The 23,272-nt window shown below is 37.9% G+C and overlaps 3 protein-coding genes across 3 annotated transcripts; all 3 read right to left on the reverse strand.

Moving 5' to 3' along the window:
* Positions 1–3,095: 3,095 nt before the first annotated feature.
* LOC149795241 (uncharacterized) lies at positions 3,096–4,319 on the reverse strand. Its single transcript, XM_089964063.1, has one exon. It carries the CDS (start codon positions 3,846–3,848, stop codon positions 3,468–3,470), a length of 381 nt encoding a protein of 126 aa, XP_089820189.1. The 5' UTR covers positions 3,849–4,319; the 3' UTR covers positions 3,096–3,467.
* Positions 4,320–8,770: 4,451 nt separating this feature from the next.
* On the reverse strand, positions 8,771–11,529 carry LOC149795242 (uncharacterized). The gene is made up of 2 exons (XM_089964064.1): positions 11,473–11,529; positions 8,771–9,523 (listed from the first exon to the last, which is right to left on the reverse strand). Exon 2 carries the CDS (start codon positions 9,512–9,514, stop codon positions 9,143–9,145), a length of 372 nt encoding a protein of 123 aa, XP_089820190.1. The 5' UTR covers positions 9,515–9,523; positions 11,473–11,529; the 3' UTR covers positions 8,771–9,142.
* Positions 11,530–16,243: 4,714 nt separating this feature from the next.
* On the reverse strand, positions 16,244–19,164 carry LOC149795243 (uncharacterized). The gene is made up of 2 exons (XM_089964065.1): positions 19,108–19,164; positions 16,244–16,996 (listed from the first exon to the last, which is right to left on the reverse strand). Exon 2 carries the CDS (start codon positions 16,985–16,987, stop codon positions 16,616–16,618), a length of 372 nt encoding a protein of 123 aa, XP_089820191.1. The 5' UTR covers positions 16,988–16,996; positions 19,108–19,164; the 3' UTR covers positions 16,244–16,615.
* Between the last annotated feature and the right edge of the window lie 4,108 nt (positions 19,165–23,272).

Here is a 23,272-nt window from a genome sequence, read left to right on the forward strand (position 1 = left end):
TTGGTAGGCGACCATCATTTGTGGATCCACTGTCTATACCCACCTGCAGCAAGTCGGGGGGGGGGGGAGGGTGGTGGGGAGGGCTGCATGTTATAAGGCGCAGTTGTCATCAGTTTCATGTTTACTATCAAGTGATAAAGGATTTTCATTTAGATATGATGTTCCCGTCTGGGATAGACAGAGTGGAAAGCTTTTAAAAACAAGTGAAATTGTTCCCTACGAGTTCTTTGGAACAATTTAAATATGAATAAAACCTTTGACTGGCTTCGGCAGCATAGCCAAAGTCATTGCCTTGTCACGATGTATGACTATCTACCTGATAAAAAATTTAAACCAGGTCTTGCTCCAGAATGCATTTGTTTGTATGTACGCTGGAAAAGTGTACATCGTCTCCTTTGCACAAGACAGTAGATGTAAAAGTAGCGGCAGTGCATCTCAATGTGACCGTCTTAACATACGTTTTGGGTTATCCCTGATGCAAAGAAACCTTAAATGTATAGCTCTTTTGTAAGAACAGAAATCGTCTATTAAGCATTTAAGAGCTTAAGGCCAACGGATTAAGACAAAATTACAATGGGTACCAAGGTGTATATAAATTTGAAAATTATTACAAGCATTACCAACCAAAATCGCAATCAACTAAGCATGAAAAGTTTGCGTTTCTGAATCACCTGCACCAGAAGTACTGGTACGTCAAGAAAAAGATGAGCCATGCAAAATGTGCAAGCGTTATAAGACACCTTTGCAACTTATAGGTAGCATTGCGATGTGACTTGTGACCATATGTTTTGTCTACACTTGAATAAGGATTATGCTGTACATAGCTATGAGAGCGCACGTCTCGGTGAATGTATATGTGTGCTAATTTGTATGCCTCCTCGTTTACCGTTCCAATACATTCACTATTAAGCGTCATCCTCTTCTCTGTTACTGTCTGTGTAAAAACGTAGCTATCAAGTGGCAGGACTCTCGACCAAATATATTATCGAGACCAGTGCGATATCGCGACTGGAAATCATGTAAATGTATAGTAAAAATCATGAGGTATCGCTCGCGCTTTTGCGAAGAAGTTTCTAAACTTCTGAGAAGAAGTTTTTAAGCTTCATCATATCAATGTCCCCTGAATACCAAGCCTGGTGGATGTTTCTTAGCGTGTGGGTATCAACACCATTAAACATCACCAGAATGTTGCAGTTATTTATGATCACTTTAGGTTTTTTCACATATCGCTGAGTAACATATATAATACCAGTGTTTTTGTGTCTGCCTCGGGAAAATATCCGAGCTGAATTCGATTGTTTGTCTCGTATCACATCATCGTATACTACGAGAATGTTTATACCTCGTTGAGATCATCTACCAACGGTGCATCGTTGATCGTAATAAAGTCAATACGATCACTACCATCCTCGTCCAAGTAGAAATAGCCTCTTACCAGACCCTTATAGACCTATGATAATTGCTCTGATAGAATTTGGTAGCGCTCGATGATGCTTGACTGGATCTTGTTTTTCTATTGCTGAGAAGTCAATGACATCCATGTTGTTTGTTGTTGTTGTTGTTGTTGTTGTGCGGTTTAACGCAATGTTTCAGCACACGATAGGCTATACATGGCGGCCAGAAGTAATGGTGGAGGAAGAACCCAGAAAAACACCGGAAAGAACCACCGACCCACGAAAAACTACTGTCAAGCTTTCTCACATACCCACATTGGCCGAATCCGAGACTCGAACCCACGCAGACTGAGGTGACATAGCAGTGTTCCGTAACGATAAGCACTTTAGACAACTCGGGGCCCCTCGAAGAAATATAATAAGTAGATGGCATTATATTGTATTCTATGCAGAGTACCCACCAATACCAGTGAAATAAGTACAATAACGACGAGGAATAGAAAGCGTGCACTTACGGGCAAGAGTGTGAAATGTGGTAAAAAACTTCAAATGCATTCTTCATGCAACAGGCGGGGATATCACTGCTTCACTGGGACAATTACCAGGGGCTCGATGGACTAGGTGTCCTGGCGAGAAGCATCTTCCTGGATATAATTATCGTGGTCCTTCAACCCGTCTTGATATCCTACTTGACGAGAAAAATCAAACAAGACCTGAAGGGTATCCATTATATACGATTGATCAAGCGATCCATGTTCATGACCTTGGGAATAAAATTCCAAACAACGACATATTGCAGACGTGAAGTTGATTCAGACTCTAAAGTCTGTAAAAGATAAATATCTCAGAGAATCGTTTGCTAATTTTAATAACGTCTGCGATGAAAGGTATACTAGTGCTAGGGTCCTGTATTTAAACATGGATAACTATTATATGGACTATTATAGCCCAAGAGGATATTGGAGGGGTAGAGCAGCGATTAGTAAACTTGCTGATGCAGCAGGGTTCGCACGTTCTGTTACTGAAATTTGGTTAGCACGACAGGCAATATGGCACATTTATTGCCACCACCTAAACAAATTCAGTACGAACATTTTGATGTCAACACTCGAAATGAAGTTCATCAAGTAGATATTTTGTTTTTACCACATGATACTATTAAAACTGGTAGACGTCAATCGCGAACATCAAATTACGCGTTGACTGTTGCTGACGTTGCAGGTAGATATAAAGAATCAGAACAACTATCAACAAAGACAGCAACTAAAGCTCAATCTACTTTTGAACGAATTTATGAACGTGGCGGCCTGCGATGGCCACAGTCGTTACATGTTGATCGTTGCGGAGAGTTTCTTGGTGCAATAACATCTCCGATGCAATAACATAACAACACAATCAGACGATGGCACACTGCGATTCATTGTGATCAGGCAATCGTTGAATAATTGTATCGAACACATGCTGAACGGTTGTTTTGATATCAATACGATCAAGAGTGAGACAGGAAAGAGAAAAAGAAAAACAGATGCAAATGCAGTTTGATAAGGAAGAAAGAGAGACAGAAAGACAAATGCAGTTATAAAAAGAACAAATACAGTTACAGAAAGAGCAAATTTATTTACAGTAATAGGTTTAAAGGTTGACTATGTAGAGAGAGAGAGAGAGATTATAGAATGTAATAAAATAATGACTATAATGTCCTTTTATTATCTTCAATGAAACAATTTATTAAGTCATTACATACAACAATGGATACAAAAATGATTCAATTATCGCGTGCTATTCCTTTCTTTTTCGTCTCCGTCTTTGGTTCTATGAGATTTTCCTAATATCTGTAATAGAAATGAGAGGCATTAAGAGCATTTGCAGTGGGTGAGTTGCAAAAATAAAGTACAGTATTGGTTTTCTAAGGATATGCATCTTGAAAACTAATTTGCTTTGTTCATTCGAATCTAGAGAGCTAATAAATGTAGAGAATAACTTGAAATTCAGGTTGATAAGCTAACGTTTAAGTCAAACTCGTATATCAGACATAAGATGTGACAAACATGTTACGGGCAAGACTGATATTTCTTACTTTCCATGGCGTTTGCTGTATCCGTAGCCACCTCTACCCCAGCCAAATCCACCTCCGAATCCTCCAATTCCTCCGCCGAATCCTAAACCCCACCCCTTGCCTCCGCTGTATCCTCCATATCCCCCATATCCACCGCCGAATCCCAATCCCCAGCCCAAGCCCCTGCCGCTACTATATCCACCATATCCTGCATAGCTACCGTGACCTCCATATCCTCCATAACCGCCGTAGCCACCATAGCCACCATAGCCGCCATGTCCGTCGTAGCCACCATATCCTCCGTACCCACCATAACCGCCATAGCCCCCATGGCCACCGTAGAATGTACCGACGGCAGCACCTACTATGCAGGCTAGGAGAACTAGTGCAGTCTTCATTTCCGTCTGCTAGAGAAAGTACGTTTACAAAATAAATGACAATATTAAATGTAACAAACGTTTTCCTTCGTGGTGTGGTTTATACGATTCCTCCGCATGCATGTTGATATTATATCTTCTGCTTTAAAGAATGAAAGACGAAGGGGTTTGCTTCCATAGTGTCCTTGTTGCAAGGTAATTGTAAATGTCTCAATGGAAAACTAAAATATTAATAATAAAAAAAGTATATTTAAGGTTCAAAAATTGAACTATATCGATTCCATGCGTTTTTACTGGTGCTCAAGGTAAATTTCTTAATAAAGCATCGATTCCATCACCTCCAAATTTTAGAATATTAAATTAATACTCTCGAGATTATTCGAGCTCCGTTATGGGGTCAATTCCTGGGCACCATCTTCTGGAACTGCCTAATGATATCGAGATCTCCTATACTGGGCTGCTTGAAAATATACGTGTGTGTATAGTGTCATGCTTCTGAAGGAGAAATACACCCGACTCTCGCTAAAAGACCGCATGACTTTACAATAGGTTTTGATGGAAAAAAAATGATGTCTCCTTAAGAGAATTTCACTACTTTTAATATTAATGTCCCATCGACGACGAACTTCATTTTTCATATATCTTATACCACCCGTTTAGTTCATATATTGCAATAGAAGAAAATAAGCATTAGTTTGAAGATCAATTCTTCCTTCTGAAACGCAGTATATATATATATATATATATATATATATATAGAGAGAGAGAGAGAGAGAGAGAGAGAGAGAGAGAGAGAGAGAGAGAGAGAGAGGGAGATAGATAGATAAATAGATAGATAGATAGATATAAGGTAAGAGAGTGTATGGTCGACTCGACGAGCGGCCATCATCACGTTTCGCGATGTTAGACAATAGAAAATAGCAGATAAGGAAGTTCTTACAATTATAAACACAATGACTGCATAAATTATTTTTGTTGTTTGCCTATGTCTAATTGCTAGTTATTCTCGCCTTTGAGCTAGGTATAGTTCGATTTCCAACTGAGGAAGCCAAAGATGGTTAGAACGGTTGCAATATTCAATGCTTGTGCGTTCCCATTGAGGACCAAACACCTGACGCAGTTTAAAGCGACATACAAAAGCGCAAATCTAGTTGTAAATATTTCATGTAAGGCGTTAATGGGAACTACAGACTAATTACTGCTGCCAAAGTGAACGCGTATGTATACGTTTCCACGGTTTAAAGGCGTTCACCATGTTCCATCACTACGATTTCCATTGTGGTTAACGAATTACAACCCGTGATTGTGATGTGGATAGTTTCGCTATTTCAGCTGTGAGTGAAACAACTAACATTCTTAAAATTTCTTTCGAATAACAGCGATATGAACCAAATCCCGTTTTCGTTAATTTTGCTGACCGGCATGATGCTATCTGCCGTTAATTAAGTACACGACCTTAAAATCGGCATCAATGCCTGCGCTTGCACTGGCCATATTAGATGTGCAAGCTTCTTGGTTTAGAGACTCACTATTTGGATTGTCATTAAACGGACACCATAATCCGACGGTGTTTGCAGTAATGATGCTGAAGAAGGCATGACATGATAGACGGATAGTATGTTAATATTTGTTCTCACTGTTATTTAATTTCAATTGTGAATGTGTACTCACCATATCAGCCGACGAATGCCGTTCGTCTATGACATGCGTCGAGATTTTCTAAATGCCGCTTACAGGTACACTCCACCCAAACAAATAACCAGCTTTTTCACTGCTTTGTAGTCTGCAGTCATTCATGTATCATGCTTTTAGCGAGCTGATGTTTTGGCAAAAACCCATCCAAACTTTGCTTGGTAGGCGACCATCATTTGTGGATCCACTGTCTATACCCACCTGCAGCAAGTCGGGGGGGGGGAGGGTGGTGGGGAGGGCTGCATGTTATAAGGCGCAGTTGTCATCAGTTTCATGTTTACTATCAAGTGATAAAGGATTTTCATTTAGATATGATGTTCCCGTCTGGGATAGACAGAGTGGAAAGCTTTTAAAAACAAGTGAAATTGTTCCCTACGAGTTCTTTGGAACAATTTAAATATGAATAAAACCTTTGACTGGCTTCGGCAGCATAGCCAAAGTCATTGCCTTGTCACGATGTATGACTATCTACCTGATAAAAAATTTAAACCAGGTCTTGCTCCAGAATGCATTTGTTTGTATGTACGCTGGAAAAGTGTACATCGTCTCCTTTGCACAAGACAGTAGATGTAAAAGTAGCGGCAGTGCATCTCAATGTGACCGTCTTAACATACGTTTTGGGTTATCCCTGATGCAAAGAAACCTTAAATGTATAGCTCTTTTGTAAGAACAGAAATCGTCTATTAAGCATTTAAGAGCTTAAGGCCAACGGATTAAGACAAAATTACAATGGGTACCAAGGTGTATATAAATTTGAAAATTATTACAAGCATTACCAACCAAAATCGCAATCAACTAAGCATGAAAAGTTTGCGTTTCTGAATCACCTGCACCAGAAGTACTGGTACGTCAAGAAAAAGATGAGCCATGCAAAATGTGCAAGCGTTATAAGACACCTTTGCAACTTATAGGTAGCATTGCGATGTGACTTGTGACCATATGTTTTGTCTACACTTGAATAAGGATTATGCTGTACATAGCTATGAGAGCGCACGTCTCGGTGAATGTATATGTGTGCTAATTTGTATGCCTCCTCGTTTACCGTTCCAATACATTCACTATTAAGCGTCATCCTCTTCTCTGTTACTGTCTGTGTAAAAACGTAGCTATCAAGTGGCAGGACTCTCGACCAAATATATTATCGAGACCAGTGCGATATCGCGACTGGAAATCATGTAAATGTATAGTAAAAATCATGAGGTATCGCTCGCGCTTTTGCGAAGAAGTTTCTAAACTTCTGAGAAGAAGTTTTTAAGCTTCATCATATCAATGTCCCCTGAATACCAAGCCTGGTGGATGTTTCTTAGCGTGTGGGTATCAACACCATTAAACATCACCAGAATGTTGCAGTTATTTATGATCACTTTAGGTTTTTTCACATATCGCTGAGTAACATATATAATACCAGTGTTTTTGTGTCTGCCTCGGGAAAATATCCGAGCTGAATTCGATTGTTTGTCTCGTATCACATCATCGTATACTACGAGAATGTTTATACCTCGTTGAGATCATCTACCAACGGTGCATCGTTGATCGTAATAAAGTCAATACGATCACTACCATCCTCGTCCAAGTAGAAATAGCCTCTTACCAGACCCTTATAGACCTATGATAATTGCTCTGATAGAATTTGGTAGCGCTCGATGATGCTTGACTGGATCTTGTTTTTCTATTGCTGAGAAGTCAATGACATCCATGTTGTTTGTTGTTGTTGTTGTTGTTGTTGTGCGGTTTAACGCAATGTTTCAGCACACGATAGGCTATACATGGCGGCCAGAAGTAATGGTGGAGGAAGAACCCAGAAAAACACCGGAAAGAACCACCGACCCACGAAAAACTACTGTCAAGCTTTCTCACATACCCACATTGGCCGAATCCGAGACTCGAACCCACGCAGACTGAGGTGACATAGCAGTGTTCCGTAACGATAAGCACTTTAGACAACTCGGGGCCCCTCGAAGAAATATAATAAGTAGATGGCATTATATTGTATTCTATGCAGAGTACCCACCAATACCAGTGAAATAAGTACAATAACGACGAGGAATAGAAAGCGTGCACTTACGGGCAAGAGTGTGAAATGTGGTAAAAAACTTCAAATGCATTCTTCATGCAACAGGCGGGGATATCACTGCTTCACTGGGACAATTACCAGGGGCTCGATGGACTAGGTGTCCTGGCGAGAAGCATCTTCCTGGATATAATTATCGTGGTCCTTCAACCCGTCTTTATATCCTACTTGACGAGAAAAATCAAACAAGACCTGAAGGGTATCCATTATATACGATTGATCAAGCGATCCATGTTCATGACCTTGGGAATAAAATTCCAAACAACGACATATTGCAGACGTGAAGTTGATTCAGACTCTAAAGTCTGTAAAAGATAAATATCTCAGAGAATCGTTTGCTAATTTTAATAACGTCGGCGATGAAAGGTATACTAGTGCTAGGGTCCTGTATTTAAACATGGATAACTATTATATGGACTATTATAGCCCAAGAGGATATTGGAGGGGTAGAGCAGCGATTAGTAAACTTGCTGATGCAGCAGGGTTCGCACGTTCTGTTACTGAAATTTGGTTAGCACGACAGGCAATATGGCACATTTATTGCCACCACCTAAACAAATTCAGTACGAACATTTTGATGTCAACACTCGAAATGAAGTTCATCAAGTAGATATTTTGTTTTTACCACATGATACTATTAAAACTGGTAGACGTCAATCGCGAACATCAAATTACGCGTTGACTGTTGCTGACGTTGCAGGTAGATATAAAGAATCAGAACAACTATCAACAAAGACAGCAACTAAAGCTCAATCTACTTTTGAACGAATTTATGAACGTGGCGGCCTGCGATGGCCACAGTCGTTACATGTTGATCGTTGCGGAGAGTTTCTTGGTGCAATAACATCTCCGATGCAATAACATAACAACACAATCAGACGATGGCACACTGCGATTCATTGTGATCAGGCAATCGTTGAATAATTGTATCGAACACATGCTGAACGGTTGTTTTGATATCAATACGATCAAGAGTGAGACAGGAAAGAGAAAAAGAAAAACAGATGCAAATGCAGTTTGATAAGGAAGAAAGAGAGACAGAAAGACAAATGCAGTTATAAAAAGAACAAATACAGTTACAGAAAGAGCAAATTTATTTACAGTAATAGGTTTAAAGGTTGACTATGTAGAGATAGAGAGAGAGATTATAGAATGTAATAAAATAATGACTATAATGTCCTTTTATTATCTTCAATGAAACAATTTATTAAGTCATTACATACAACAATGGATACAAAAATGATTCAATTATCGCGTGCTATTCCTTTCTTTTTCGTCTCCGTCTTTGGTTCTATGAGATTTTCCTAATATCTGTAATAGAAATGAGAGGCATTAAGAGCATTTGCAGTGGGTGAGTTGCAAAAATAAAGTACAGTATTGGTTTTCTAAGGATATGCATCTTGAAAACTAATTTGCTTTGTTCATTCGAATCTAGAGAGCTAATAAATGTAGAGAATAACTTGAAATTCAGGTTGATAAGCTAACGTTTAAGTCAAACTCGTATATCAGACATAAGATGTGACAAACATGTTACGGGCAAGACTGATATTTCTTACTTTCCATGGCGTTTGCTGTATCCGTAGCCACCTCTACCCCAGCCAAATCCACCTCCGAATCCTCCAATTCCTCCGCCGAATCCTAAACCCCACCCCTTGCCTCCGCTGTATCCTCCATATCCCCCATATCCACCGCCGAATCCCAATCCCCAGCCCAAGCCCCTGCCGCTACTATATCCACCATATCCTCCATAGCCACCGTGACCTCCATATCCTCCATAACCGCCGTAGCCACCATAGCCGCCATGTCCGCCGTAGCCACCATATCCTCCGTAGCCACCATAACCGCCATAGCCGCCATGGCCACCGTAGAATGTACCGACGGCAGCACCTACTATGCAGGCTAGGAGAACTAGTGCAGTCTTCATTTCCGTCTGCTAGAGAAAGTACGTTTACAAAATAAATGACAATATTAAATGTAACAAACGTCTTGCTTCGTGGTGTGGTTTACACGATTCCTTCGCATGCATGTTGATATTATATCTTCTCCTTTAAAGAATGAAAGACGAAGGGGTTTGCTTCCATAGTGTCCTTGTTGCAAGGTAATTGTAAATGTCTCAATGGAAAACTAAAATATTAATAATAAAAAAAAGTATATTTAAGGTTCAAAAATTGAACTATATCGATTCCATGCGTTTTTACTGGTGCTCAAGGTAAATTTCTTAATAAAGCATCGATTCCATCACCTCCAAATTTTAGAATATTAAATTAATACTCTCGAGATTATTCGAGCTCCGTTATGGGGTCAATTCCTGGGCACCATCTTCTGGAACTGCCTAATGATATCGAGATCTCCTATACTGGGCTGCTTGAAAATATACGTGTGTGTATAGTGTCATGCTTCTGAAGGAGAAATATACCCGACTCTCGCTAAAAGACCGCATGACTTTACAATAGGTTTTGATGGGGAAAAAATGATGTCTCCTTAAGAGAATTTCACTACTTTTAATATTAATGTCCCATCGACGACGAACTTCATTTTTCATATATCTTATACCACCCGTCTAGTTCATATATTGCAATAGAAGAAAATAAGCATTGGTTTGAAGATCAATAATTGTTTGTGAAACGCAGTATATATATATATATATATATATATATATATATATATATATATATATATATATATATATATATATATATATATATATATATATATATATATATGTGTGTGTGTGTGTGTGTATATATATATATATATATATATATATATATATATATATGTAAGGTAAGAAAGTGAATGATCGACTCGACGAGCTGCCATCATCACGTTTCGCGATGTTAGACAAATTAAGTTCCATAGTGAACAATTAAATAGCCTTAAGTGAAACGTTTAGGTTAACAGTCTGAAAATCTAAGACTTCATTCCTGCTCTGCATTGTCATTGTATATCTCTTTCGTAGCTTTCACAAGTTACTAGGTAGATGAGTGAAACCAATAAAATGAACACCACACGTAAACTGTTTAACATTTAAATATGTATGTTTTGTTTATATGAAATAAACATTCTCATCTATAAGAACTAATGGTTCTAAACCTTAAAAGTCTTCTGCATTTTTTCGTTTTTAAGTTCTGAAAATGTATCTCCTGTTCTTATCCCAGGTCCCTTTTATTTGATATTTTTCACGATGAATTAAATTGGACGTAATTATCATTAAGTATACTTGTGCAATGCATCTTCTTTTCATTTATTAAAAAAATCTGCTTTATCATCCAGCTGTTCCTATGCAACTTTGCAAAACGTAATATGAAAATAACTAATTTCTAAACACATATGCGTCTAAATACGAACATTGATGATAACATTTAAATACAAAACAAAATAAAATGCTCCTGCAGAGTATTGAAAAGAAAGGATGCATTGAAATATTTATTTGTAAATCGATATTATGTTCCTCGAAGTAATACATTGTTAGGTGTTGATTTTTCAATGGTCTTATTAAAATAAAATATGAGCAATGATTTGCACATCCCTATACACATTTAGAGCTCTTGTAGACATCGTAGTGATACAGACATTGTTTACCGAATGCATAAAATATTTTATTCTTACAAAATGAAAATGTTGCTAAAATAGGCTGTGGATAAAGATTTTGTAATTAGATCCAATACTAGAATGGTATGTTTTACAAATAATTTAGAACAGTATCTTTTTCTGTAAAGCACGATCAAGAGAGGTTTACCTTTCTTGAGACTTCCCTTTCGCGTATAGTAAGACATTCATCTTCTAAAAATGTTAAAATTGTTATTTATTTCTAACTTTCTAAGGGTATATTATGTGGATTAATCAAGAAAGTTAATTAGCATTTTCAGTAATGTCACTTACCTGTATGGTTGGTGCCGATGTAAAGGACACTAAAGACCTGAACGTTCGACTAAGGACTGGCAGTTGCCTGTGCTGCTTCGTCAGATATGCAGCACTTTTATACCAATTTTAGACTAAGTATCTGTCACATTTAATCAAAGACGATGATTGATAAAGAAGAAGGAAACACATTATTCAACAAGATTAATTTGAGACTTGAAATATTTACGGATTTTTCCGCATAGCATTTGAAAACATAATTTCACAACAACAACAAAACAGCCACGTCTACATCTAGAGCTATCGTGAAGAGTTTCATTAGCTTAATGAAGTTTAATTTATTAACCTTCAACATTACTATAAAGACAGATATGTCATTGGAATTTACTAATATAGTAAGCATAACTACTAGCCATCAGTGTTAGCGAAAAGGGTATTACTGTTGTTGCTTTTCAATTACATACTGTAAAGGAATCCGACTTCACGATTTCTATTGCTTTCTGCAAAACTTGTAATATTTCAATGTTAATTCAAAATAAGTGAATAGAGAGGAAGGAATGAGATTGCAAGGATGCTACGGCTAATGTACGTTCAACTGACTTTTAATATCTTGTTCCAATGGACCAAGTATACGTTTCCAATGTGTCTGTATAGTGCTTCATAAAACGGTTATCTCACAGTTTGTAAATACATTGATGCACACTTTACTGATCCGGATGACACACCGCTGCTTTTAACATTTCTCTTCTGTCTTAATGATAACTAAAATAGCAGATAAGGAAGGTATTACAATTATAAACACAGTGACTGCACAAATTATTTTTCTTGTTCGCTTATGTCTAAATGCTATTTATTCTCGCCTTTGAGATAGGTATAGTTCGATTTCCAACTGAGGAAGCCAAAGATGGTTAGAACGGTTGCAATATTCAATGCTTGTGCGTTCCCATTCAGGACCAAACACCTGACGCAGTTTAAAGCGACATACAAAAGCGCAAATCTAGTTGTAAATATTTCATGTAAGGCGTTAATGGGAACTACAGACTAATTACTGCTGCCAAAGTGAACGCGTATGTATACGTTTCCACGGTTTAAAGGCGTTCACCATGTTCCATCACTACGATTTCCATTGTGGTTAACGAATTACAACCCGTGATTGTGATGTGGATAGTTTCGCTATTTCAGCTGTGAGTGAAACAACTAACATTCTTAAAATTTCTTTCGAATAACAGCGATATGAACCAAATCCCGTTTTCGTTAATTTTGCTGACCGGCATGATGCTATCTGCCGTTAATTAAGTACACGACCTTAAAATCGGCATCAATGCCTGCGCTTGCACTGGCCATATTAGATGTGCAAGCTTCTTGGTTTAGAGACTCACTATTTGGATTGTCATTAAACGGACACCATAATCCGACGGTGTTTGCAGTAATGATGCTGAAGAAGGCATGACATGATAGACGGATAGTATGTTAATATTTGTTCTCACTGTTATTTAATTTCAATTGTGAATGTGTACTCACCATATCAGCCGACGAATGCCGTTCGTCTATGACATGCGTCGAGATTTTCTAAATGCCGCTTACAGGTACACTCCACCCAAACAAATAACCAGCTTTTTCACTGCTTTGTAGTCTGCAGTCATTCATGTATCATGCTTTTAGCGAGCTGATGTTTTGGCAAAAACCCATCCAAACTTTGCTTGGTAGGCGACCATCATTTGTGGATCCACTGTCTATACCCACCTGCAGCAAGTCGGGGGGGGGGGGAGGGTGGTGGGGAGGACTGCATGTTATAAGGCGCAGTTGTCATCAGTTTCATGTTTACTATCAAGTGATAAAGGATTTTCATTTAGATATGATGTTCCCGTCTGGGATAGACAGAGTGGAAAGCTTTTAAAAACAAGTGAAATTGTTCCCTACGAGTTCTTTCGAACAATTTAAATATGAATAAAACCTTTGACTGGCTTCGGCAGCATAGCCAAAGTCATTGCCTTGTCACGATGTATGACTATCTACCTGATAAAAAATTTAAACCAGGTCTTGCTCCAGAATGCATTTGTTTGTATGTACGCTGGAAAAGTGTACATCGTCTCCTTTGCACAAGACAGTAGATGTAAAAGTAGCGGCAGTGCATCTCAATGTAACCGTCTTAACATACGTTTTGGGTTATCCCTGATGCAAAGAAACCTTAAATGTATAGCTCTTTTGTAAGAACAGAAATCGTCTATTAAGCATTTAAGAGCTTAAGGCCAACGGATTAAGACAAAATTACAATGGGTACCAAGGTGTATATAAATTTGAAAATTATTACAAGCATTACCAACCAAAATCGCAATCAACTAAGCATGAAAAGTTTGCGTTTCTGAATCACCTGCACCAGAAGTACTGGTACGTCAAGAAAAAGATGAGCCATGCAAAATGTGCAAGCGTTATAAGACACCTTTGCAACTTATAGGTAGCATTGCGATGTGACTTGTGACCATATGTTTTGTCTACACTTGAATAAGGATTATGCTGTACATAGCTATGAGAGCGCACGTCTCGGTGAATGTATATGTGTGCTAATTTGTATGCCTCCTCGTTTACCGTTCCAATACATTCACTATTAAGCGTCATCCTCTTCTCTGTTACTGTCTGTGTAAAAACGTAGCTATCAAGTGGCAGGACTCTCGACCAAATATATTATCGAGACCAGTGCGATATCGCGACTGGAAATCATGTAAATGTATAGTAAAAATCATGAGGTATCGCTCGCGCTTTTGCGAAGAAGTTTCTAAACTTCTGAGAAGAAGTTTTTAAGCTTCATCATATCAATGTCCCCTGAATACCAAGCCTGGTGGATGTTTCTTAGCGTGTGGGTATCAACACCATTAAACATCACCAGAATGTTGCAGTTATTTATGATCACTTTAGGTTTTTTCACATATCGCTGAGTAACATATATAATACCAGTGTTTTTGTGTCTGCCTCGGGAAAATATCCGAGCTGAATTCGATTGTTTGTCTCGTATCACATCATCGTATACTACGAGAATGTTTATACCTCGTTGAGATCATCTACCAACGGTGCATCGTTGATCGTAATAAAGTCAATACGATCACTACCATCCTCGTCCAAGTAGAAATAGCCTCTTACCAGACCCTTATAGACCTATGATAATTGCTCTGATAGAATTTGGTAGCGCTCGATGATGCTTGACTGGATCTTGTTTTTCTATTGCTGAGAAGTCAATGACATCCATGTTGTTTGTTGTTGTTGTTGTTGTTGTTGTGCGGTTTAACGCAATGTTTCAGCACACGATAGGCTATACATGGCGGCCAGAAGTAATGGTGGAGGAAGAACCCAGAAAAACACCGGAAAGAACCACCGACCCACGAAAAACTACTGTCAAGCTTTCTCACATACCCACATTGGCCGAATCCGAGACTCGAACCCACGCAGACTGAGGTGACATAGCAGTGTTCCGTAACGATAAGCACTTTAGACAACTCGGGGCTCGAAGAAATATAATAAGTAGATGGCATTATATTGTATTCTATGCAGAGTACCCACCAATACCAGTGAAATAAGTACAATAACGACGAGGAATAGAAAGCGTGCACTTACGGGCAAGAGTGTGAAATGTGGTAAAAAACTTCAAATGCATTCTTCATGCAACAGGCGGGGATATCACTGCTTCACTGGGACAATTACCAGGGGCTCGATGGACTAGGTGTCCTGGCGAGAAGCATCTTCCTGGATATAATTATCGTGGTCCTTCAACCCGTCTTGATATCCTACTTGACGAGAAAAATCAAACAAGACCTGAAGGGTATCCATTATATACGATTGATCAAGCGATCCATGTTCATGACCTTGGGAATAAAATTCCAAACAACGACATATTGCAGACGTGAAGTTGATTCAGACTCTAAAGTCTGTAAAAGATAAATATCTCAGAGAATCGTTTGCTAATTTTAATAACGTCTGCGATGAAAGGTATACTAGTTCTAGGGTCCTGTATTTAAACATGGATAACTATTATATGGACTATTATAGCCCAAGAGGATATTGGAGGGGTAGAGCAGCGATTAGTAAACTTGCTGATGCAGCAGGGGTCGCACGTTCTGTTACTGAAATTTGGTTAGCACGACAGGCAATATGGCACATTTATTGCCACCACCTAAACAAATTCAGTACGAACATTTTGATGTCAACACTCGAAATGAAGTTCATCAAGTAGATATTTTGTTTTTACCACATGATACTATTAAAACTGGTAGACGTCAATCGCGAACATCAAATTACGCGTTGACTGTTGCTGACGTTGCAGGTAGATATAAAGAATCAGAACAACTATCAACAAAGACAGCAACTAAAGCTCAATCTACTTTTGAACGAATTTATGAACGTGGCGGCCTGCGATGGCCACAGTCGTTACATGTTGATCGTTGCGGAGAGTTTCTTGGTGCAATAACATCTCCGATGCAATAACATAACAACACAATCAGACGATGGCACACTGCGATTCATTGTGATCTGGCAATCGTTGAATAATTGTATCGAACACATGCTGAACGGTTGTTTTGATATCAATACGATCAAGAGTGAGACAGGAAAGAGAAAAAGAAAAACAGATGCAAATGCAGTTTGATAAGGAAGAAAGAGAGACAGAAAGACAAATGCAGTTATAAAAAGAACAAATACAGTTACAGAAAGAGCAAATTTATTTACAGTAATAGGTTTAAAGGTTGACTATGTAGAGAGAGAGAGAGAGATTATAGAATGTAATAAAATAATGACTATAATGTCCTTTTATTATCTTCAATGAAACAATTTATTAAGTCATTACATACAACAATGGATACAAAAATGATTCAATTATCGCGTGCTATTCCTTTCTTTTTCGTCTCCGTCTTTGGTTCTATGAGATTTTCCTAATATCTGTAAAAGAAATGAGAGGCATTAAGAGCATTTGCAGTGGGTGAGTTGCAAAAATAAAGTACAGTATTGGTTTTCTAAGGATATGCATCTTGAAAACTAATTTGCTTTGTTCATTCGAATCTAGAGAGCTAATAAATGTAGAGAATAACTTGAAATTCAGGTTGATAAGCTAACGTTTAAGTCAAACTCGTATATCAGACATAAGATGTGACAAACATGTTACGGGCAAGACTGATATTTCTTACTTTCCATGGCGTTTGCTGTATCCGTAGCCACCTCTACCCCAGCCAAATCCACCTCCGAATCCTCCAATTCCTCCGCCGAATCCTAAACCCCACCCCTTGCCTCCGCTGTATCCTCCATATCCCCCATATCCACCGCCGAATCCCAATCCCCAGCCCAAGCCCCTGCCGCTACTATATCCACCATATCCTCCATAGCCACCGTGACCTCCATATCCTCCATAACCGCCGTAGCCACCATAGCCGCCATGTCCGCCGTAGCCACCATATCCTCCGTAGCCACCATAACCGCCATAGCCGCCATGGCCACCGTAGAATGTACCGACGGCAGCACCTACTATGCAGGCTAGGAGAACTAGTGCAGTCTTCATTTCCGTCTGCTAGAGAAAGTACGCTTACAAAATAAATGACAATATTAAATGTAACAAACGTCTTGCTTCGTGGTGTGGTTTACACGATTCCTTCGCATGCATGTTGATATTATATCTTCTCCTTTAAAGAATGAAAGACGAAGGGGTTTGCTTCCATAGTGTCCTTGTTGCAAGGTAATTGTAAATGTCTCAATGGAAAACTAAAATATTAATAATAAAAAAAAGTATATTTAAGGTTCAAAAATTGAACTATATCGATTCCATGCGTTTTTACTGGTGCTCAAGGTAAATTTCTTAATAAAGCATCGATTCCATCACCTCCAAATTTTAGAATATTAAATTAATACTCTCGAGATTATTCGAGCTCCGTTATGGGGTCAATTCCTGGGCACCATCTTCTGGAACTGCCTAATGATATCGAGATCTCCTATACTGGGCTGCTTGAAAATATACGTGTGTGTATAGTGTCATGCTTCTGAAGGAGAAATATACCCGACTCTCGCTAAAAGACCGCATGACTTTACAATAGGTTTTGATGGGAAAAAAATGATGTCTCCTTAAGAGAATTTCACTACTTTTAATATTAATGTCGCATCGACGACGAACTTCATTTTTCATATATCTTATACCACCCGTCTAGTTCATATATTGCAATAGAAGAAAATAAGCATTGGTTTGAAGATCAATAATTGCTTGTGAAACGCAGTATATATATATATATATATATATATATATATATATATATATATATATATATATATATATATATATATATATATATATATATATATATATATATATATGTGTGTGTGTGTGTGTGTATATATATATATATATATATATATCTATATATATATATATATATATCTATATATATATATATATATATATATATATATATATATATATATATATATATATATATATATATATATATATATATATACATATATATATATATATATATATATATATATATATATATATATATATATATATATATATATATATATATATGTAAGGTAAGAAAGTGAATGATCGACTCGACGAGCTGCCATCATCACGTTTCGCGATGTTAGACAAATTAAGTTCCATAGTGAACAATTAAATAGCCTTAAGTGAAACGTTTAGGTTAACAGTCTGAAAATCTAAGACTTCATTCCTGCTCTGCATTGTCATTGTATATCTCTTTCGTAGCTTTCACAAGTTACTAGGTAGATGAGTGAAACCAATAAAATGAACACCACACGTAAACTGTTTAACATTTAAATATGTATGTTTTGTTTATATGAAATAAACATTCTCATCTATAAGAACTAATGGTTCTAAACCTTAAAAGTCTTCTGCATTTTTTCGTTTTTAAGTTCTGAAAATGTATCTCCTGTTCTTATCCCAGGTCCCTTTTATTTGATATTTTTCACGATGAATTAAATTGGACGTAATTATCATTAAGTATACTTGTGCAATGCATCTTCTTTTCATTTATTAAAAAAATCTGCTTTATCATCCAGCTGTTCCTATGCAACTTTGCAAAACGTAATATGAAAATAACTAATTTCTAAACACATATGCGTCTAAATACGAACATTGATGATAACATTTTAATACAAAACAAAATAAAATGCTCCTGCAGAGTATTGAAAAGAAAGGATGCATTGAAATATTTATTTGTAAATCGATATTATGTTCCTCGAAGTAATACATTGTTAGGTGTTGATTTTTCAATGGTCTTATTAAAATAAAATATGAGCAATGATTTGCACATCCCTATACACATTTAGAGCTCTTGTAGACATCGTAGTGATACAGACATTGTTTACCGAATGCATAAAATATTTTATTCTTACAAAATGAAAATGTTGCTAAAATAGGCTGTGGATAAAGATTTTGTAATTAGATCCAATACTAGAATGGTATGTTTTACAAATAATTTAGAACAGTATCTTTTTCTGTAAAGCACGATCAAGAGAGGTTTACCTTTCTTGAGACTTCCCTTTCGCGTATAGTAAGACATTCATCTTCTAAAAATGTTAAAATTGTTATTTATTTCTAACTTTCTAAGGGTATATTATGTGGATTAATCAAGAAAGTTAATTAGCATTTTCAGTAATGTCACTTACCTGTATGGTTGGTGCCGATGTAAAGGACACTAAAGACCTGAACGTTCGACTAAGGACTGGCAGTTGCCTGTGCTGCTTCGTCAGATATGCAGCACTTTTATACCAATTTTAGACTAAGTATCTGTCACATTTAATCAAAGACGATGATTGATAAAGAAGAAGGAAACACATTATTCAACAAGATTAATTTGAGACTTGAAATATTTACGGATTTTTCCGCATAGCATTTGAAAACATAATTTCACAACAACAACAAAACAGCCACGTCTACATCTAGAGCTATCGTGAAGAGTTTCATTAGCTTAATGAAGTTTAATTTATTAACCTTCAACATTACTATAAAGACAGATATGTCATTGGAATTTACTAATATAGTAAGCATAACTACTAGCCATCAGTGTTAGCGAAAAGGGTATTACTGTTGTTGCTTTTCAATTACATACTGTAAAGGAATCCGACTTCACGATTTCTATTGCTTTCTGCAAAACTTGTAATATTTCAATGTTAATTCAAAATAAGTGAATAGAGAGGAAGGAATGAGATTGCAAGGATGCTACGGCTAATGTACGTTCAACTGACTTTTAATATCTTGTTCCAATGGACCAAGTATACGTTTCCAATGTGTCTGTATAGTGCTTCATAAAACGGTTATCTCACAGTTTGTAAATACATTGATGCACACTTTACTGATCCGGATGACACACCGCTGCTTTTAACATTTCTCTTCTGTCTTAATGATAACTAAAATAGCAGATAAGGAAGGTATTACAATTATAAACACAGTGACTGCACAAATTATTTTTCTTGTTCGCTTATGTCTAAATGCTATTTATTCTCGCCTTTGAGATAGGTATAGTTCGATTTCCAACTGAGGAAGCCAAAGATGGTTAGAACGGTTGCAATATTCAATGCTTGTGCGTTCCCATTCAGGACCAAACACCTGACGCAGTTTAAAGCGACATACAAAAGCGCAAATCTAGTTGTAAATATTTCATGTAAGGCGTTAATGGGAACTACAGACTAATTACTGCTGCCAAAGTGAACGCGTATGTATACGTTTCCACGGTTTAAAGGCGTTCACCATGTTCCATCACTACGATTTCCATTATGGTTAACGAATTACAACCCGTGATTGTGATGTGGATAGTTTCGCTATTTCAGCTGTGAGTGAAACAACTAACATTCTTAAAATTTCTTTCGAATAACAGCGATATGAACCAAATCCCGTTTTCGTTAATTTTGCTGACCGGCATGATGCTATCTGCCGTTAATTAAGTACACGACCTTAAAATCGGCATCAATGCCTGCGCTTGCACTGGCCATATTAGATGTGCAAGCTTCTTGGTTTAGAGACTCACTATTTGGATTGTCATTAAACGGACACCATAATCCGACGGTGTTTGCAGTAATGATGCTGAAGAAGGCATGACATGATAGACGGATAGTATGTTAATATTTGTTCTCACTGTTATTTAATTTCAATTGTGAATGTGTACTCACCATATCAGCCGACGAATGCCGTTCGTCTATGACATGCGTCGAGATTTTCTAAATGCCGCTTACAGGTACACTCCACCCAAACAAATAACCAGCTTTTTCACTGCTTTGTAGTCTGCAGTCATTCATGTATCATGCTTTTAGCGAGCTGATGTTTTGGCAAAAACCCATCCAAACTTTGCTTGGTAGGCGACCATCATTTGTGGATCCACTGTCTATACCCACCTGCAGCAAGTCGGGGGGGGGGGAGGGTGGTGGGGAGGACTGCATGTTATAAGGCGCAGTTGTCATCAGTTTCATGTTTACTATCAAGTGATAAAGGATTTTCATTTAGATATGATGTTCCCGTCTGGGATAGACAGAGTGGAAAGCTTTTAAAAACAAGTGAAATTGTTCCCTACGAGTTCTTTCGAACAATTTAAATATGAATAAAACCTTTGACTGGCTTCGGCAGCATAGCCAAAGTCATTGCCTTGTCACGATGTATGACTATCTACCTGATAAAAAATTTAAACCAGGTCTTGCTCCAGAATGCATTTGTTTGTATGTACGCTGGAAAAGTGTACATCGTCTCCTTTGCACAAGACAGTAGATGTAAAAGTAGCGGCAGTGCATCTCAATGTGACCGTCTTAACATACGTTTTGGGTTATCCCTGATGCAAAGAAACCTTAAATGTATAGCTCTTTTGTAAGAACAGAAATCGTCTATTAAGCATTTAAGAGCTTAAGGCCAACGGATTAAGACAAAATTACAATGGGTACCAAGGTGTATATAAATTTGAAAATTATTACAAGCATTACCAACCAAAATCGCAATCAACTAAGCATGAAAAGTTTGCGTTTCTGAATCACCTGCACCAGAAGTACTGGTACGTCAAGAAAAAGATGAGCCATGCAAAATGTGCAAGCGTTATAAGACACCTTTGCAACTTATAGGTAGCATTGCGATGTGACTTGTGACCATATGTTTTGTCTACACTTGAATAAGGATTATGCTGTACATAGCTATGAGAGCGCACGTCTCGGTGAATGTATATGTGTGCTAATTTGTATGCCTCCTCGTTTACCGTTCCAATACATTCACTATTAAGCGTCATCCTCTTCTCTGTTACTGTCTGTGTAAAAACGTAGCTATCAAGTGGCAGGACTCTCGACCAAATATATTATCGAGACCAGTGCGATATCGCGACTGGAAATCATGTAAATGTATAGTAAAAATCATGAGGTATCGCTCGCGCTTTTGCGAAGAAGTTTCTAAACTTCTGAGAAGAAGTTTTTAAGCTTCATCATATCAATGTCCCCTGAATACCAAGCCTGGTGGATGTTTCTTAGCGTGTGGGTATCAACACCATTAAACATCACCAGAATGTTGCAGTTATTTATGATCACTTTAGGTTTTTTCACATATCGCTGAGTAACATATATAATACCAGTGTTTTTGTGTCTGCCTCGGGAAAATATCCGAGCTGAATTCGATTGTTTGTCTCGTATCACATCATCGTATACTACGAGAATGTTTATACCTCGTTGAGATCATCTACCAACGGTGCATCGTTGATCGTAATAAAGTCAATACGATCACTACCATCCTCGTCCAAGTAGAAATAGCCTCTTACCAGACCCTTATAGACCTATGATAATTGCTCTGATAGAATTTGGTAGCGCTCGATGATGCTTGACTGGATCTTGTTTTTCTATTGCTGAGAAGTCAATGACATCCATGTTGTTTGTTGTTGTTGTTGTTGTTGTTGTGCGGTTTAACGCAATGTTTCAGCACACGATAGGCTATACATGGCGGCCAGAAGTAATGGTGGAGGAAGAACCCAGAAAAACACCGGAAAGAACCACCGACCCACGAAAAACTACTGTCAAGCTTTCTCACATACCCACATTGGCCGAATCCGAGACTCGAACCCACGCAGACTGAGGTGACATAGCAGTGTTCCGTAACGATAAGCACTTTAGACAACTCGGGGCCCCTCGAAGAAATATAATAAGTAGATGGCATTATATTGTATTCTATGCAGAGTACCCACCAATACCAGTGAAATAAGTACAATAACGACGAGGAATAGAAAGCGTGCACTTACGGGCAAGAGTGTGAAATGTGGTAAAAAACTTCAAATGCATTCTTCATGCAACAGGCGGGGATATCACTGCTTCACTGGGACAATTACCAGGGGCTCGATGGACTAGGTGTCCTGGCGAGAAGCATCTTCCTGGATATAATTATCGTGGTCCTTCAACCCGTCTTGATATCCTACTTGACGAGAAAAATCAAACAAGACCTGAAGGGTATCCATTATATACGATTGATCAAGCGATCCATGTTCATGACCTTGGGAATAAAATTCCAAACAACGACATATTGCAGACGTGAAGTTGATTCAGACTCTAAAGTCTGTAAAAGATAAATATCTCAGATAATCGTTTGCTAATTTTAATAACGTCTGCGATGAAAGGTATACTAGTTCTAGGGTCCTGTATTTAAACATGGATAACTATTATATGGACTATTATAGCCCAAGAGGATATTGGAGGGGTAGAGCAGCGATTAGTAAACTTGCTGATGCAGCAGGGGTCGCACGTTCTGTTACTGAAATTTGGTTAGCACGACAGGCAATATGGCACATTTATTGCCACCACCTAAACAAATTCAGTACGAACA

This window comes from Sinohyriopsis cumingii, chromosome 7 (assembly GCF_028554795.1).
Source record: "Sinohyriopsis cumingii isolate HCF-2022 chromosome 7, ASM2855479v2, whole genome shotgun sequence".
NCBI lineage: Eukaryota > Metazoa > Mollusca > Bivalvia > Unionida > Unionidae > Sinohyriopsis > Sinohyriopsis cumingii.